We start from the raw sequence: 18,659 nt of genomic DNA, 5'->3' as shown, positions 1-18,659 counted from the left end.
ATGGGGGGGGGGGGCAATATATACTAGGAAGGAACCCAGGCTGGTGAGGACATATATACCAGGAAGGAACCGAGGATGGAGGGGGGGGAGAATATATACCAGGAAGGAACCTAGGTAAATCTTTAAATGAGAAGGTGTGTCCAAACTTTTGGTCTGTACGTATTGTAAGGCAGGGCTAGTCATCATACTGGGGGATACTCGCTGCACCGGGTCAATTAAAGCACACCAGCCATGTCTTTCCGGTATTGCACAATGCAGCAGTTTATTACTCTTCATAAACGGCTTATCACACAGTCCATCTTAGTGGCTCCCCAACATATTATACATATAATGTCAAGAGCCTTCCAGGTACAGACAGGCCCACTTGGCTCCAGTTACACCCTCCAGCAAAGTCACTTATATCGATGTCCAAATAAATGTCCACATCAAGCAGTGTTTTACGTTTGCCGGGTTTTAGATGCTGCAGTCTGTTTGGTTTGCCAGCACTGTGGCTTTGCGGCTGCCCAGATGGGGGTCTCCAGCCTTCGTCCCGTCTAAGGCTACTGGAATGTTTCACACACACATCCAGTGTTTGCCTTCCAGGATTCTTGCCTTCCAAGCCGGCTTTCCCTCCAAGGCCACTGGCATCTACACACACGATCCAGCCTCGACCTTTCAGGCTGCCAGGCTTCACTCTATAACGGTGTCCCACACGGGAACAGGCCTCATGTCTTTCACACCTGTCTCAAATCTACCAGGGTTTATATATCCATCCAGTGCACACACACGCAGGACCTGAGCTGATGTCACAGTCATGTGTTCAGACCTTCTGTGTGCAAAAGGACCTGTGTGATGTCACAGTCATGTGACCAGTCACCTGAGGGGGAGGTACCTGGTCGGCCAAAACATACCCTGAATCATTACAGTAATGCCAAGCAAGCTGCTGCATTACAGTATATACCAGGAAGGAACCCAGGATAGAGATTACATATATACCAGGAAGGAACCCAGTATGGGGATAGATATATATACACCAGGAAAGAGCCCAGGATAGGGTGCGGGGATATATAAGAGGAAGGAACCCAGGATTGGGAGGACATATATACCAGGAAGGAGCCCAGGATGAGGGAACATACATACTAGGAAGGAACCCTAAATTTTGCACTGGGGCCATCGGACTCTAGTAATGCCACAGGTAATACATCTGCCACATAATAGAATTTAATGCCCAAATAATATCACCATGCAGTGCTAAATAGTAGTGAGTGGTGTAAGGTTGCTATTGGTGTTTTTGTCCTTAGAGGAAGAAAATATGGCACTGGGTATTTGTACAGGCTGCCACACTATAAAACCAGATAGATATCTATTTTTTTTTTAGAAGAACAGAAATAAAATAACACGATGGTAATTAGAGAGCACTAAGGAAATTCCTAGTAGCTGTTGTGTTATAGCATATCATTTACCAAATATATCCTTATGGCCCAGCTGAGTATTAATCCCATGTTATATGCTCTGGCCAAGGCATCCTATAGGATTTATCAGTACACTATACAAGAGATATCAGCAAAACAATGAAATATTTGAGCTTTATCTTATTTATGAGCCAATGGACCCAAAATATCTATAAACTCTGTCCTTGAGGAACAATGGCTATAAAGTCAGGAAATGGAAAATATACCTCCAGTATAAAATACACTATATGGAGAAAAGCATTGGAAATCACATAATCACTGAATGTCCTTCATAGCAGGCAATACAGACCTCACCCCCGATGTATAACCTTCGGCCTCTCGCCCATGGTATATAACCTTCGGGCCCTTATCCCCGATGCATAACATCTGACCCCATTGCCCTGGCATATAACATGCCAGGGAGCACTGCATGGCATATTAGTCTCCATACACTAGCTTGGTGTACTCCTTATAGGAGTTTTTTCAAGTTATTATATTGCTGTGTTAGCATAAAATAAGCAAGTTTGCAATTGACTTGATTTTTCTATCTGCACTCATTTTCTTGCAATGACAACTGTTATCTTACAGAATGTACAACTGGTTTCCATGAAGCTCAGCTACTAGGGCCTGCCCAGAAACTGTCCAAGAGTGTGCAGAAGTTACATTCCATGAGAGGGGTTAACTCCCGACATACCAGCCACCTCATCCAGCCCATTGATTTCTAGTTCAAATGTGTTAATACAGGGATAACAGTGTAGACTCAGAACAAACCACTGATATCTGAATGTGTTACAGCAGTAACTTGTGCTGAGCTTTATAGTTTTACTAATATTACAGCTCTGGTGCTCTCCAGAATTGTCACTGACGGAGGAGACCATGCCATGTCAGAAACCAGGAATTAAGGAGACTGCAGAGCTGCTCAAGAGACAACTTGAGAATACTCCATTAAAAAGAAACTTTACCTCTTAAGACCGGCCTACGATTTGCTTACTTTGCACTGATGAGGTGCAAAACCCCCCAAGCAGCTTTTCTTTTCGTTTTGGAGAATATTCTGGTTTGGCTATGCATCCCAAATCTTACTACAAGGCTTTTTAAAGGGAACATGTCACCATGCAAATGATGTGACGGGTGTCGCCCTGCAGTGGGCTGCAGGAGATCTCTACGTTTGGCATTACAGACATCTTCTTAGATGAGAGGCTGTCTCTAGGACCCAGTGGCTACCTCCCTCTGGCTAATTAGCTCCCTGGCCTGGGTGTATAAATACCTGGTGTGTCTGAGAGGGAGGTGCCGGCGATATTCATTACTACTTGTGAGGCTTTAGCAAGAGCAGTACTTCGTCCTCTCTGGAGCCTAAGGCCATGTGTGCATTTGTCTGGAGTCGTGAAAAGCTAATAAATCCCCCCCCTATTTGTCTACCCTTGTTGTCTATAGAGTTTAATGGAGATCGACCAGTGCTCATCTCCTCCAGTCCCTAGCCTTAGCCATAAGCCAGGGAAAGACAGGGCGAGGCACGCGTGCAGCGATTGCTGAACAGCCAATATAGGGACGGTAGTTGAGACAGGGTGACACTAGACCAGACTAGAAGGTCTCCCCTTCCCCCTTTCCCTAGAGGCTGGGCTCCCTTTCCTTCTTCCCTTTGCGTTGTAATAAGTCTTTCCCACACCTGGCACGACAAATGCTGTCCAATCTCGATGCACCATGATATAGAGCAGGAGGAGCAGCTGAAGTAGAGTTCTAGACGGTTTTGTGAGATTAAAAAACAGGTTATACTGAATCTTATCATTTAAACCTCTGTTCTTTCTGGGATTTTTGGTCTAGTGAGCGTTCCCATCAGTGATTGACAGCTTTTTTTGTACAAGTGTGCACACAGACATAGCTGTCAATCACCAATAGGATCGCCCACTAGACCTACAAATCTCAGAAGGAGCAAAACAACGGCTTGATAACATGACAGATGTGACGTGTTACTTACCGCAATTAGAGCAGAGTTTCGTTGGCCCAGTCCATTAGAAGCTTGCTGGCCTCCATTAATGTCATTGCCCTCATCATTGAGCAGTTGTGGCTGCTGTGGGTGATGGTGTCGGTAGTCCGGCGGTGCAGCACACGAGCTCTTGCTATGCTTGCTGCTCTTTCTGCTGCCCTGGCCATGCTGGACAAGGGTCAGCAGCTGCAGGGTGTTCTCCCGCTCTCGATCAGAACTTTCCACCCTGCTGCGTTCATAGCGCCCCTCGCAGTTAAGGTGATGTTGGCGACAAACTGCTATTCGAGCTCGTAACCGCTCCACTATGGCGCTATGCAGCCGGGGAGCCACCGTTCCGCCGCCGAGCAAACCCACATTAGATACTCCTCCGATGGCAAGAGTCCCCGCCGGGGCCTGAGGGGGGGCTGTTTCCCCCATAATTCTGGAGGTGCGATTTCCTAAGTTCAGTTACAGGCAATGTTGTATCCTTACTGCAACATAAATGGAGGAGAAGACGCCGAGAGATGGTCCAGGAAGCAGCACAACGGATTTATCCCAAAGGGATGAGATCCTAAATGGGAAAACAGATACAGGTCATCACAAGAGGGGCAAAACAGGCGCGGGTGCAGGACACGGGGCAAAGACAGGCGCGGGTGCAGGCCACGGGGCAAAGACAGGTGCGGGCGCAGGCCACGGGGCAAAGACAGGCGCGGGCGCAGGCCACGGGGCAAAGACAGGCGCGGGCGCAGGACCCGGGGCAAAAACAGCCACGGGCGCAGGACACGGGGCAAAAACAGCCGCGGGCGCAGGACACGGGGCAAAAACAGCCGCGGGCGCAGGACACGGGGCAAAAACAGCCGCGGGCGCAGGACACGGGGCAAAAACAGCCGCGGGCGCAGGACACGGGGCAAAAACAGCAGCGGGCGCAGGACACGGGGCAAAAACAGCCGCGGGCGCAGGACACGGGGCAAAAACAGCCGCGGGCGCAGGACACGGGGCAAAAACAGCCGCGGGCGCAGGACACGGGGCAAAACAGCCGCGGGCGCAGGACACGGGGCAAAACAGCCGCGGGTGCAGGACACGGGGCAAAACAGCCGCGGGTGAAGGACACGGGGCAAAACAGCCGCGGGTGCAGGACACGGCCACCAAACCCTAATGTTCTCTAATCCTATTCAGCTCTTATGTCTGTTTCTGGGAAACCTGGGTGACAACCAAAATGGAGAACAGCGAGATCACCACGGCAAATTTACCCGTAGTGTGTGCTATTCCTGTGCCATTATATTGTGGTGTGGGAAGATCACTGCGTACATTATCCTATAACGGTGACATTACAATACTGTGATACCACTGTGTGCATTCTCTATACACCATGACATCACTGTGTATTATCCCTGTCCTATGACCAGGGCTGTGGAGTTGGAGTCGGTGCCTATTTTGGTGGAGTCAGTATAGAATGAACCGACTCCTAAAATATATAATATATTGGGTACGGTAGTTCAATGCAGTTTGTGGGGAATATTTTTTCATAAGAATTTGGGAAAGTTATGAAATGTCCTATAAATGTCTGTCCTATTCCTGATCTAAGAGTCTAGACTTTTAGCGGAGATGAATCTGTGCTACACTAAATTTATCACTTAAACATCAGCCGTGTATGAGGGAGTCGGAAATTGAGGAGTCCAAGTTGGAGGTTTGGCTTAAAGACTCCACAGCCCTGCCTGGGACATCACTGTGCGCATTATCCCTGTCCTGGGACATCACTGTGCGCATTATCCCTGTCCTGGGACATCACTGTGCGCATTATCCCTGTCCTGGGACATCACTGTGCGCATTATCCCTGTCCTGGGACATCACTGTGCGCATTATCCCTGTCCTGGGACATCACTGTGCGCATTATCCCTGTCCTGGGACATCACTGTGCGCATTATCCCTGTCCTGGGACATCACTGTGCGCATTATAGACAGTACATCTCTACACTGTGACATCGCAGTTTGGGTATGTGCCCACAATCCATAATAACAGGGTTTTGGAAGCAGCGAAAATACGTTGCGTCCAAAAACGCTGCTATTTCCTGATGGTGGGCACATGGCCTTATAGATCCTGCTGTGTGGCCCCCCCGTATCATCTTACTGTGAATTCTTAAACATTCTGATTTGTAACATGGGACTTTGTAAGAGCTGGGCGACAACGCGAGCTGGAGTTGCAGAATACTGGTTGTCAGACTACTTTTCTTAAAGGGGTTGTCCTATCGGAATACTTATTCTTGTTGCAATCAAACAACGGTGACCAGGGCAAAAGCAGGGGCACTGCGCAAAACCTGGGGTTGTTTCTTTACACAATTGTGCACATAGGGAAAAGTTTACTTAAAAGGAGACAACCCCTTTAAATTCGGCATTGCAAAAATCCTCACCGTGTTACAGTAGCAGCAAAGTGGATGAGATTTTACCAAATCTCATTAAAAAAAAAAAATCAGCATCGGAAGTTGACCCGTGGTGCAGATTTTTAATCTGGATTTTCACCGTGGATTTATATCCGCAGGGAGATCATTTGTGTGTGTGAACGTGCCCCTAAGACTGGCAGCCATAATGATGGTCACCCAGCTTTCCCAGTAACAGATAGTGGTCTAGTCATACCTAGCAGTCTCACAGAAACCCGTTTCCTCAGGTCATGCCGAGAGTTGTAGTTCTACAATTACTGAGAAGCTGCAGTGATAATGAGACATATTTGTAATTAAAAAAGACATACAGATGTAGCAGTGCTGAACTTATCAGATGTAGCAGAGCGGAGTTTGTCATATGACACACCTGATGATATTCCTCTATGTTTTTACATAGGACTGCAGGTCAAACCAGCTGCACCATCTGTGAGAGATCACAGTGCACTAAAAAGTGAAATAATGAGTTCAGCTCTGCTACATCTGTGCATTTCCCCAGCAGCCTTACCTTATGAGACTCCAGCCTGCACCCTCCTATGGGAGAAAAAATGCATTCTTCAGTAACTGAACAGAGCAGGAGATTTTCCCAGGCTCTTGGAAACTCCACAGGATCTTGTTCTTCAGAATGTTCTCTTCTCCCAACTTTCTCCAAGTTCCAGGTGAAGTTTTCCCTGCTCTGCTTTATGTGCACAGTGACCTCCTATAGGCACCAGCATGAACCTGGGACTGGAACTTGTAATTTTGAAACTTTTCTCGTTGCTTGTTACCAGCCCAGTCGGCTCATACTCACTCTACCCAGCACTTTCCCCAGGACAGAGACTTTCATTGTGTGCGAGACTGAGGAAGCTTACTAAATCCACACATTCTCTATTGCGGCATCTAGCGGACATACTTTGTAATTGCAGCTTCTGCGAGAAGGAGTTCAAATCAGTAATGTACAAGAGAGCCATCTGGTGGATATTAGTGAGAATGCAGTCTGAACTCAGAAGTAATGCAGCAAAATAAATGTTTTGTTATTTATAATATTGTAGTTATAATATTCTCACAAGTATTATAAATAATACATTTAATAATAAAATAAATAATGTTGCTATGATAATCAAACCCATTTACGGAAAATGTATTCATTCCATCATAGCAATGCAAATCAATGGGGTGTATTGCCATATACACACGTGGTCAAAATTGTTGGTACCCCTCGTTTAATGAAAGAAAAACCCACAATGGTCACAGAAATAACTTGAATCTGACAAAAGTAATAATGAATGAAAAGTCTATGAAAATGAACAAATGAAAGTCAGACATTGCTTTTCTGCTTCCACAGAATTAAAAAAAAAAATTAAACTCATGAAATCGGCCTGGACAGAAATGATGGTTCTTCTTAACTTAATATTTTGTTGAACCTTTTGAGGCAATCACTGCAATCAAACGATTCCTGTAACTGTCAATGAGACTTCTGCACCTCTCGACAGGTATTTTGGAGACTCCTCATGAGTAAACTGCTCCAGTTGTCTCGTGTTTGAAGGTTGCCTTTTCCAGACGGCATGTTTCAGCTCTTTCCAAAGATGCTCAATAGGATTTATGTCAGGGGTCATAGAAGCCACTTCAGAATAGTCCAATTTTTTTTCTTAGCCATTCTTGGGTGTTTTTAGCTGTGTGTTTTGGGTCATTATCCTGTTGCAAGACCCATGACCTGCGACTGAGACCAAGCTTTCTGACACTGGGCAGCACATTTCTCTCTAGAATCCCTTGATAGTCTTGAGATTTCATTGTACCCTGCACAGATTCAAGACACCCTGTGCCAGATGCAGCAAAGCAGCCCCAGAACATAACAGAGCCTCCACCATGTTTCACAGTAGGGACAGTGTTCTTTTCTTGATATGCTTCATTTTTCCATCTGTGAAGATAGGGCTGATGTGCCTTGCCAAAAACTTCCATTTTTGTCACATCTGTCCATAGAACATTCTCCCAGAAGCTTTGTGGCTTGTCAACATGTAGTTTGGCAAATTCCAGTCTGGCTTTTTTATGATTTTTTCCACAATGGTGTTCTCCTTGGTCGTCTCTCATCAAGTCCACTTTGGATCAAACAACGACGGATGGTGTGATCTGACACTGATGTTCCTTGAGCTTGAAGTTCACCTTTATTCTCATTAGAAGTTTTCCTGGGCTCTTTTGTTACCATTCGTATTATCCGTCTCTTTGATTTGTCATCAATTTTCCTCCAACGGCCATGTTCAGGGAGGTTGGCTACAGTCCCATGGATCTTACATTTCTGAATAATATGTGCAACTGTAGTCACAGGAACATCAAGCTGTTTGGAGATGGTCTCATAACCTTTACCTTTAACATGCTTGTCTATAATTTTCTTTCTAATCTCCTGAGACAACTCTTTCCTTTGCTTCCTCTGGTCCATGTTGAGTGTGGTACACACCATGTCACCAAACAGCACAGTGAGTATCAGTAGCCCTATATACAGGCCCACTGACTGATTACAAGATTGTAGACACCTGTGATGCTAATTAGTGGACACAACTTGATTTAACATGTCCCTTTTGTCACATTATTTTCAGGGGTACCATCATTTCTGTCCAGGCCTATTTCATGAGTTTATTTTTTTTAAAAACTCTGTGGAAGCAGAAAAGCAATGTCTGACTTTCATTTGTTCATTTTCAGAGATTTTTAATTTATTATTACTTTTGTCAGATTCAAGTTATTTCTGTGACCATTGTGGGTTTTTCTTTCATTAAACGAGGGGTACCAACAATTATGACCAGGTGTGTATCTCACCTTGGGGACCAGAATAACATATTTTTTTCTCTTGTCATTACCATTGTCAAAACTACTTTTTTTTTGCAATATAGGTGTATGGGGCTTTGTTTTTATTAATTTTTTTTTTTTTAAAAATTTCCCTCAATGTGTTTAACCCCTTCCAACTAATTATTTTTGATTTTGCGCTTTGGCTCTTTCCTCTACTTTTTCCAAAAGTCGTAACTTCTTTAACTTTCCATCAACACATAACCGTACAAGAGCTTGTTTTTTTTTGCAGGTCAAGTTGTAGTTCTGAATGACACTATTCATTTTACTATATAAAGTACTGGAAAATGGGGGAAAAAATCCAAATGAGGTGAAATAACCCTAAATTCCATCAATGTTTTTGAGGTTTTATTTTTACGACATTCATTGTGCGGTAAAACTGACCTGGTAACAGGAGTCTACGTGAAAAAAAAAATCTGAAATTTGTAAATAAAAAGTTTGGTTTGTTTCCCCATTTTCTGAGAATTGGAACTTTTTTTTTTTAATCAACGGACCTGAATCAGAAATATTTTTTTGGGGTGGTGAGCTGTCATTTTCATGGTAACATTTTTGTGTAAATGCGACATTTTCATCACTATATTTTTTGCATTTTTTTGCATTAAATGGGAATTCTAGTGTTTTGATTGGATTATAATTTTGAATTTTTTTCACAATTTTCTGAACAAGGTGATGCTGAAAACTCTTATTTTTTATATTTTTGTTAATAATAATAATAATAATAATAATAGTTTATTTTTATAGCGCCAACATATTCCGCAGCACTTTACAAATTTTAGGGGGGATTTATACAGACAATACAGAATAAGCATATCTCATATCGAAAGGAGTGAGGGCCCTGCTCGCGAGCTTACAGTCTATGAGGAAATGGGGGAGACACAAAAGGTAAAAAGTACATATATTGTATAATGCAGCCTTGATATACTGAATAGGATAAATAATAATACATGGACTGGTCGCCAGCCAGTATGTGTACAGTCCTGACAGAGGCTTTTATGTGCATGGTTGGTTTGAACCCGAAGTTGAAGAAGATTTTAATATGGGGGAAAGCTGGGATGGACAGAGTGTGTTTAGGTGATACGCCAGTCTAAAGAAATGTGTTTTTAGGGTTCGCTTGAAACTGTGGGTATTGGGAATTAATCGAACTGTCCTGGGTAGTGCATTCCAGAGAATTGGCGCAGCACGCGAGAAATCTTGGAGACGGGAGTGGGAAGTTCGGATTATGGAGGATTTTAGTTTCAAGTCATTTGCAGAACGGAGGGCACGTGTAGGGTGGTAGACTGAGACAAGAGAAGAGATGTAGGGGGGTACTGAAGCATGGAGCGCTTTGTGGGTAAGCGTGATAAGTTTAAAACGAACTCTATATTGGATGGGCAACCAATGCAATGACTGGCACAGGGAAGAGGCATCTGAGTAGCGGTTGGCGAGGAATATGATCCTGGCTGCTGCGTTCAGGACGGATTGGAGAGGGGAGAGTTTAGTAAGAGGGAGACCGATTAGTAGAGCGTTGCAATAGTCAAGACGAGAATGAATAAGAGCGACAGTAAGAGTTTTTGCCGAGTCAAAGGTGAGAAAAGTCCTGATTCTTGCGATGTTTTTGAGGTGTAGATGACATGAACGAGCGAGTGATTTGATGTGAGGAGTGAAAGAAAGATCTGAATCAAAAATGACCCCAAGACAGCGGGCTTGTTGCTGGGGAGTAATGGTTGAGCCACAAACGGAGATGGCAATATCGGGCACAGGTAGATTAATGGAGGGAGGAAAGACGAGTAGTTCAGTTTTTAACAGATTCAGTTTTAGGTAGAGGGAGGACATAATGTTAGACATAGCAGAAAGACAATCACTGGTCTTTTGTAGTAATGCAGGGGTGATGTCCGGAGCAGAGGTGTATAATTGGGTGTCATCAGCATAGAGATGGTACTGAAAACCGAATCTACTGATTGTTTGTGCAATAGGAGCGGTGTATAAGGAGAAAAGAAGGGGGCCTAGGACTGATCCTTGAGGAACCCCGACAGTAAGAGGAAGTAGGGAGGAGGAGGAGCCGGCAAAGGACACAGAGAAGGAGCGGTCAGAGAGATAAGAGGAGAACCAGGAGAGAACCGTGTCCTTGAGGCCAATAGTGCGGAGCATAGTGAGGAGGAGCTGATGATCCACAGTGTCGAATGCTGCAGAGAGATCCAGGAGAATCAGCAGGGAGTAGTGACCATTAGATTTAGCTGTTAGTAGATCATTAGAGACTTTAGTGAGGGCAGTTTCAGTAGAATGTAAAGAGCGGAAACCAGATTGTAAAGGGTCAAGAAGAGAGTTGTCTGAGAGATAGCGGATTATACGGGAATGGACCAGGCGTTCCAGGAGTTTAGAGATAAAGGGAAGATTGGAAACAGGTCTGTAGTTGGCCGTGCAGTTCTGGTCGAGGGATGGTTTTTTAAGTAATGGTTGTATGCTGGCGTGTTTAAAAGAAGAGGGAAAGATACCAGATGAGAGGGAAAGGTTGAAAATTTTAGTTAGGTGAGAGGTGACAGCTGGAGCAAGGGACTGAAGGAGATGTGAGGGAATAGGGTCGCTGGTGCAGGTGGTAGGGCGAGAAGATGCAAGGAGCCTGATCACTTCATCTTCCGTGACTGGTTCGAAGTCAGAAAATGAGCAAGATACAATGTGGCGGGGGGGAGCATGCATAACATTTGGGGATTGGGAGAAAATTTCCTGTCGGATATGGTCAATTTTTTCTTTGAAATATTTAGCCAGATCGTCAGCGCTGAGGTCGGTGCCTGTGCTGTTTGATTGAGGAGAGAATGAAACGTGTCAAAGAGTCGTTTAGGATTATTGGAAAGTGAGATGATGAGGTTGTTAAAGTAGGTTTGTTTGGAGAGGTGAAAGGCAGAGTTATATGTTTTCAGCATAAATTTATAGTGGAGGAAATCTTCGGGCAGATTTGATTTTCTCCACAGCCGTTCAGCGCACCTGGAGTACCTCTGGAGAAGACGTGTTTGAGGCGTGTGCCAGGGTTGTCGCCGTCTATGCCGAATTGTTCTTTGTGTAGGAGGTGCGGCTTCATCCAGGGCGCATAGCATTATTTTGTTATAATGCTTCAATGCAGAGTCGGGACATGAGAGGGAGGAGATTGGGGCCAATGATGATTGCAACCTTTTTATAAATTTCTGGGTGTTAATGGCGCGTAAATTTCTATAAGTGTGGACGGTGGGAGTGTCTAGAGTAGAGTCACAGTTCTTGACAGAGAATGAAAGAAGATTATGGTCAGAGAGTGGAAGGGGAGAGTTAGTAAAGTCATGTACTGAGCAAAGCCGGGAGAAGATCAGGTCCAATGTGTTCCCGTCCTCATGTGTAGGAGAATTAGCAAGCTGTGAAAGGCCGAAGGAGGAGGTTAGTGATAAAAGATGCGTGGCAGATGGGGAAAGAGGATCACCAATTGGGATGTTAAAGTCTCCCATGATTATCGTGGGGATGTCGCAGGATAGAAAATTTGTAAGCCAGGCAGCAAAGTGATCCAGGAATTGACGGGGGGGACCTGGGGGGCGATAGACAACCGCCACTCGCAGGGAGAAGGGCCGGTAGAGTCTGACTGTGTGGGCCTCAAAGGACGGGAAGGTAAGGGAGGGTACAGGGGGGATAACCTGAAAAGTACATTTTGTTGAAAGAAGCAGACCAACACCTCCACCTGATCTGTTGTCAGGTCGCGGGGTATGAGAGAAATGTAGGCCACCATAGGAGAGAGCTGCAGCAGCGGTGGTGTCCGACTGCTGGATCCAGGTTTCAGTGAGAGTCAGAAGGTTGAGGGAATTAGAGAGGAAAAAGTCATGGATGTAAGAGAGTTTATTACAAGCTGAGCGTGCATTCCAAAGGGCACAGTTGAATGAGACAGAAGATATGCAGGGAATATTAATGAGATTAGCAGGGTTTCTGAATGTAACAGGGAAAGAGTTAGTGTTATTATTACTGGAGGGTCCTGGGTTGGGAGAAATATCACCTGCGACTAATAGAAGGAAGATACAGAGAGTGAGCAGATGATTGAGTGATTTGTGAGAGCGTTTCCTGCGTTGTATGGTGGGAATGAATGGATCTGCGTGGTATAACATTGTGAAGAGAGCATGACAACTGTACATAGGAGAAGAGAGGAGTGAGGGCTTAATATGGATGAAGTGTGCCGCATTTGTGGGAGAATGGTGAATGTGGATGATTGTAGCAACCAGAAAATAAATGGCACAGATACAAATGGTGAATACTGTTTGCCAAAAAGATGACCTGTAAGCAAGTTTGTTGGTTTGTCTTGCATGTCTTACCTGTCTCCTGCCCTGTCCAACTGCCATTTTCTAACTGCCAGGGCACTTTGCTAAATTATGGCACTTCGATAAAGTATGCATAAATGCTATATGCATAAATGCCCCCGCATAAATGCTGCCCCTTAACTAAGTCTCAATATATAGGGACGTATCTGCTTAGATCTGCACAGATTTAACTCATTAACAATCAATCACTAGCTTAAAAGACAACAGGAGACCATAAAGTGCAGGGAAAAAAAAAAAAAAACAGACTAGTAAACTCGGCATGGATCATAAACTCTTAAAGTAAGTGTGATGACCTTTAAGTATCATGGAATAAAAAAGCTAGAGGAGTGAAAAAATATATACCAGAAATTGATAGGCTGCAGAGCATTGCATGGAGATATAATGCAGTTTTCAGGACAGATCACACAAGCAGTGAAAAATATATACCAGAAATTGATAGGCTGCAGAGCATTGCATGGAGATATAATGCAGTTTTCAGGACAGATCACACAAGCAGTGAAAAATATATACCAGAAATTGATAGGCTGCAGAGCATTGCATGGAGATATAATGCAGTTTTCAGGACAGATCACACAAGCAGTGAAAAATATATACCAGAAATTGATAGGCTGCAGAGCATTGCATGGAGATATAATGCAGTTTTCAGGACAGATCACACAAGCAGTGAAAAATATATACCTGTAAGAAGAGAAGAAAGATGAATATTAGCAATGCCATTTTCTAACTGCCAGGGCACTTTGCTAAATTATGGCACTTCGATAAATGTTTGTTAAAGGTAAAATTAGATTTGATTTGGATATATATATATATATATATATATATATACTGCCATGGCCAAAAGTGTTGGCACCCTTGACATTGTTCCAGAAAATGAAGTTTTTCTCCCAGAAAATTATTGCAATAGCACGTTTTGTTGTATTCGTTTAATTCCTTTGTGTGTATTGGAACAACACAAAAAAACTGAAAAAAAAGGAAAATTGGACATAATTTGACACAAAACCTAAAAAATGGGCCAGACATAATTGTTGGCAAACAACTTTGTTTCAAGCATGTGATGCTTGTTCAAACTCACTTATGGCAAGTTACAAATGTGGGCAATATGAAAGTCACACATGAAACCAGATAAAAAGGGGAAAAGTTGACTCAATCTTTGCATTGTGTGTCTGTGTGTGCCACACTAAGCATGGAGAACAGAAAGAGGAGAAGAGAACAGTCTGAGGACTTGAGAACCAAAATTGTTGAAAAATATCAACAATCTCAAGGTTAAAAGTGCAAGTGCGTAAAATAATCAAGAAGTTTATAACCCATGGTACTGTAGCTTATCTCCCTGGACATGGTCAGCAGAGAAAAATTGATGAAAGGCTGCAATGCAGGATAGTCTGGATGGTGGATAACCAGCCCCAGTCAAGTACCAAAGACAGTCAAGCTGTCCTGCAGGTTAAGGATGTATCAATGTCAGCGCAAACTATCTGCCAACATTTGAATGAAATTAAACTCTATGGCAGGAGACCCAGGAGGACCCCACTGAGGACACAGAGACATAAAAAAACTAGACTGCAGTTAGCTAAAGTGAGTAAGCCAAAATCTTTCTGGGAAAGTGTCTTGGGGACAGATGAGACCAAGACAGAGCTTTTTGGTAAAGCACATCATTCTACTGTTTACCGAAAATGGAATAAGACCTACAAAAAAAAAAAAGAACACAGTACCTACAGTCAAATATGGTGGAGGTTCAAAGATGTTTAGGGTTTATTTTTCTGCATATTACATATATAGTTACATAGTTTATAAGGCCGAAAAAAGACAAGCGTCCATCCAGTTCAGCCTATTTCTTGTGCACTGCAGCTATTCCGCAGCGTTGATCCAGGGGAAGGCAAAAAAAAAACATGCGGTATAGGCCAATTTACATCATTGAGGAAAAATTCACTTCCCGACACCAATCTGGTAGTCAGATTAAATCCCTGGATTAATTAACTATCACTAAGCATAAGATGTAATTTTATTGTTCTCAAGAAAGGCGTCCAGGCCTCTCTTGAACTCATTAAGTGAGTTGGACATCACCACTTCCTCTCCCAGAGAGTTCCAGAGTCTCACGGCTCTGACCGTAAAGAATCCCCTTCTATGCTGGTGGAGGAACCTCCTTTCCTCCAGACGCATAGTGTGCCCCCTCGTCTTTGTCACCATCCTTGGTATAAACAGGTCATGGGAGAGATCTCTGTACTGCCCCCTGATGTATTTATACATGTTTATGAGGTCTCCCCTAAGCCTTCTCTTTTCCAACGTAAATAGGCCTAATTTTGACAACCTCTCTGGGTATTCTAGTCCCTCCATTCCCTTTATTACCTTAGTCGCCCTCCTTTGTACCCTCTCTAGCTCCAATATGTCTTTCCTGAGCACCGGAGCCCAGAACTGTGCACAATATTCTAAGTGCGGCCTTACCAGCGCTTTATACAGAGGAAGAACAATGTTCTCATCATATGCCCCTATTCCTCTTCTGATGCATGCCATGACTCTATTTGCCTTCGCAGCTGCTGCCTGACACTGGGCACTCCAATTTAATTTGCTGTTAGCCAAGACGCCCAGGTCCTTCTCCATGTCAGATTTCCCCAACGGTTTCCCATTTAATATGTATGGGTGACTGCTGTTTTTCTTTCCCATGAGCATGACCTTACATTTATCGGCATTGAACCCCATTTGCCATTTTTTGGCCCAACTCCCCAATTTATCTAAATCCTCCTGTAGCTGTGCCCTATCCTCATCTGTATTAACTACTTTACAAAGTTTAGTATCATCTGCAAACATTGCTATTTTACTATGCAACCCTTCCACTACATCATTAATAAATATATTAAATAATATAGGGCCCAAGACAGATCCTTGAGGCACCCCGCTAGTAACCCTGACACCCCCTGAGCTTACACCATTGATAACCACCCTCTGCTTTCTATCACTCAGCCAGCTATTTACCCACTTGCACACATTATCCCTCAGACCAAGCATTCTCATTTTATATACCAACCTTTTGTGTGGCACGGTATCAAACGCTTTGGAGAAGTCAAGGTATACAACATCCACTGAATCTCCCCGGTCCAGCTGTGAGCTCACCTCCTCGTAGAAGGCCATCAGGTTTGTTTGGCAGGAGCGATCCCTCATGAATCCATGTTGATATGGAGTTAGACAGTTATTATCATTAAGATATTCTACAATAGCATCTCTAAGAAATCCTTCAAACAATTTACCCACAACAGACGTTAAGCTGACTGGTCTATAGTTCCCCTTTTTGAATATTGGTACCACATTTGCTTGGCGCCAGTCTAGTGGGACAGTCCCTGTCCATAAAGAGTGCTTGAATATAAGATACAGCGGCCTATCACATTGCTTAATTCTTTTAGTACCCGGGGGTGTATGCCATCTGGGCCTGGTGACTTGTCTATTTTGATATTATTTAGGCGTTTCTGAACTTCCTCCTGGGTTAGGTGGGTGATATTTAGCGGAGGGTTTACTTTATCACTCTGCATTTCCTCCGATAAATTGTTTTCTTTTGTGAAAACAGTGGAGAAGAAGCTATTGAGTAGGTTTGCTTTACCCTCATCGCCCTCTATGATTTTACCCAGGTTATTTTTCAATGGGCGAACGCCATCAGTTTTAATCCTTTTACTGTTTATATAGTTAAAGAACAGTTTGGGATTCGTTTTACTTTCCTTGGCAATTAGTCTCTCTGTCTCCTCTTTTGCTATTCTTATTTGTTTCTTACAGATTTTGTTTTTTTCCCTATAAGATATTAGTGCTTCCTCGCTGCCTTCTTGTTTAAGTTTACCGAAAGCCCTTTTTTTGTTTTTCATTGCCCTCTTGACTTCCTTATTTAGCCACATTCGCTTCCTCCTATTCCTAGCCCTTTTATTCCCATAAGGTATGTACCTTCTACAGTGACTATGTAGGACTGTTTTGAAAATTTCCCACTTTCTATCCGTGCTCCTATTACTGAAGATACTATCCCAGTCTATAAGGTGAACGGCATCTCTTAGCTGATCAAACTTTGCCCTCCTGATATGGTATGGTACTGGGTGCTTTGACTGTGTGCAAGGCATCATGAAATCTGAAGATTACCAAAGAATTTTGAGTCACAATGTTGTGCCTAGTGTCAGAAAGCTGGGTTTGCGTCGTCGGTCATGGGTCTTCCAGCAGGGCAATGACCCCAAACATACTTCAGGCAGCACCTAGAAATGGATAGAAACAAAGCACTGGAGACAGTGGCCTACCACCAATGGCAAGCTACAAGGCTGCTATGAGTCCCATGGGTTCAAGCGCTTGCACCCTGCTGATGCAGTTGAAAGCAATGGTGAAAGAGGGAGCGTCAGCTGACACTTCCTCCTCAGCATCTGACGTCTTAGCCCAGGAGGCGCAATGTAGTCACTACAAGATGCCCCCTGTGCTGAGATGCGTGTGCTCTTTAGAATGCTCCCTGCAGAGACTGGAGCAGAGGGGGAAAGAGGAGAAGTGAGTATTTTTTTTTTCAAAACAATGAGTACATTGTGGTGGCTATAATACTATATGGAGGACTATGGGGAGTGCATTATACTATATGGAAGACTATGGGGAGTGCATTATACTACATGGAGGGCTATGGGGATTGCATTATACTGTTTGGACGATATTGGGGTGCAGTATACAATATGGAGGACTATGGGGGACATTATATTGTATAGTGGCTATTATATTTGGAGGGCTATGTCGGGCCATTATATTATTTGGAGAGCTATGTGGGGGTGTAAGGGGGAAGATCGGGGTGTAAGTACTTTCAGAACAAGGGATCCGGAACTGCCGGGGCCGTGCCTCTGGTTGCAGGGGGAAGACAGACTGCGAGCCCAGGAGTCAGGTGACCGGGAAGCAGGGGGCGTGTCCACAGCGAGAGCTCAGGAGTCATGTGACCGGAGAGCTGGGGGGCGTGTCTAGGAAGAGGGAGAAAAAGGAGGTTTGCACAGGAAAGCAGGCAGTTGACAGTTGGAGTCAAGCCCGACTAGAGGGAGAAGAGACGCAGGGTCCGTGGAGCCGAGCAAGTGAGGTGCAATGTTATGGACTAGGGGCTCAGTGGGTCAAACCGGAGACTGCCCGCTGCTGCCAGAAGACGGAGCATTGTTTAGGCGGGGAAGCCAGAAGAAAACAACACCGAAATCAGCCGGCAACTGCCTTGTGGGGAACAAGAGTCAGCAAAGTGTAAAACTGCCGATTACAACCGTTTTGACTCTGCTACATCTAGCCAAACTGTGGATTGTCAGTTATAGCCTGTTATCTGCTACTTCCCTTGTTGTCCCCATATTTCCCCTGTTACTCCCTGCGTGGAGATTGACCCTGTTACAATAAATCCCCCCCTGTTTATTAACACTGTACTGGCTGCTCTGTGTTTCTGTGTCACTGCATCTAAAGTACCTGTGTCGCATTTGGCGTAGCCGGCAGGATGCAGTCTTTAGACACAGACACTGCAGATCAGTCCATCCTGGAAGCCCCTAGATCTAGCTTGCCGCTGGGGGGCATGCTCAGCAATCTCCCAAAGTTCACCGGGGACAATATGATGCTGTGGGACTGGGTTGAGAGAGTTCGGAGTATGTTCGTATGCATCTGATGACCCCAGCTTTGCAAGCCGAAATAGCCTTACTGGCCCTGGATGGTGAAGCCCTGCACTCCGTGATGTACCGCCCTCCCCATGACCGGGATACTGTAGAAAGTG

General features: G+C 44.3%; 1 protein-coding gene across 1 annotated transcript in view; it reads right to left on the bottom strand.

Annotated features, from left to right (window-relative positions):
- MAML2 (mastermind like transcriptional coactivator 2) overlaps positions 1 to 6,674 on the bottom strand; it is a 202,271-nt gene extending 195,597 nt beyond the window's left edge. Inside the window, exons 1-2 of the mRNA XM_073662160.1 lie at positions 6,331 to 6,674; positions 3,403 to 3,961 (exon numbers count right to left, since the gene is read on the bottom strand). Coding sequence (XP_073518261.1) covers positions 3,403 to 3,828 — 426 coding nt within the window. The 5' untranslated portion in view covers positions 3,829 to 3,961; positions 6,331 to 6,674. The remainder of the gene's footprint in view (positions 1 to 3,402; positions 3,962 to 6,330) is intronic.
- Positions 6,675 to 18,659: the final 11,985 nt, after the last annotated feature.

This window comes from Phyllobates terribilis, unplaced genomic scaffold, assembly GCF_046119375.1.
Source record: "Phyllobates terribilis strain yellow unplaced genomic scaffold, ASM4611937v1 Scaffold_2__4_contigs__length_985480577, whole genome shotgun sequence".
In the NCBI taxonomy this organism is placed as follows: Eukaryota; Metazoa; Chordata; class Amphibia; order Anura; family Dendrobatidae; genus Phyllobates; species Phyllobates terribilis.
Note: the sequence above shows the minus strand (reverse complement) of the source record. Positions and strands in the feature narration are given on the sequence as shown.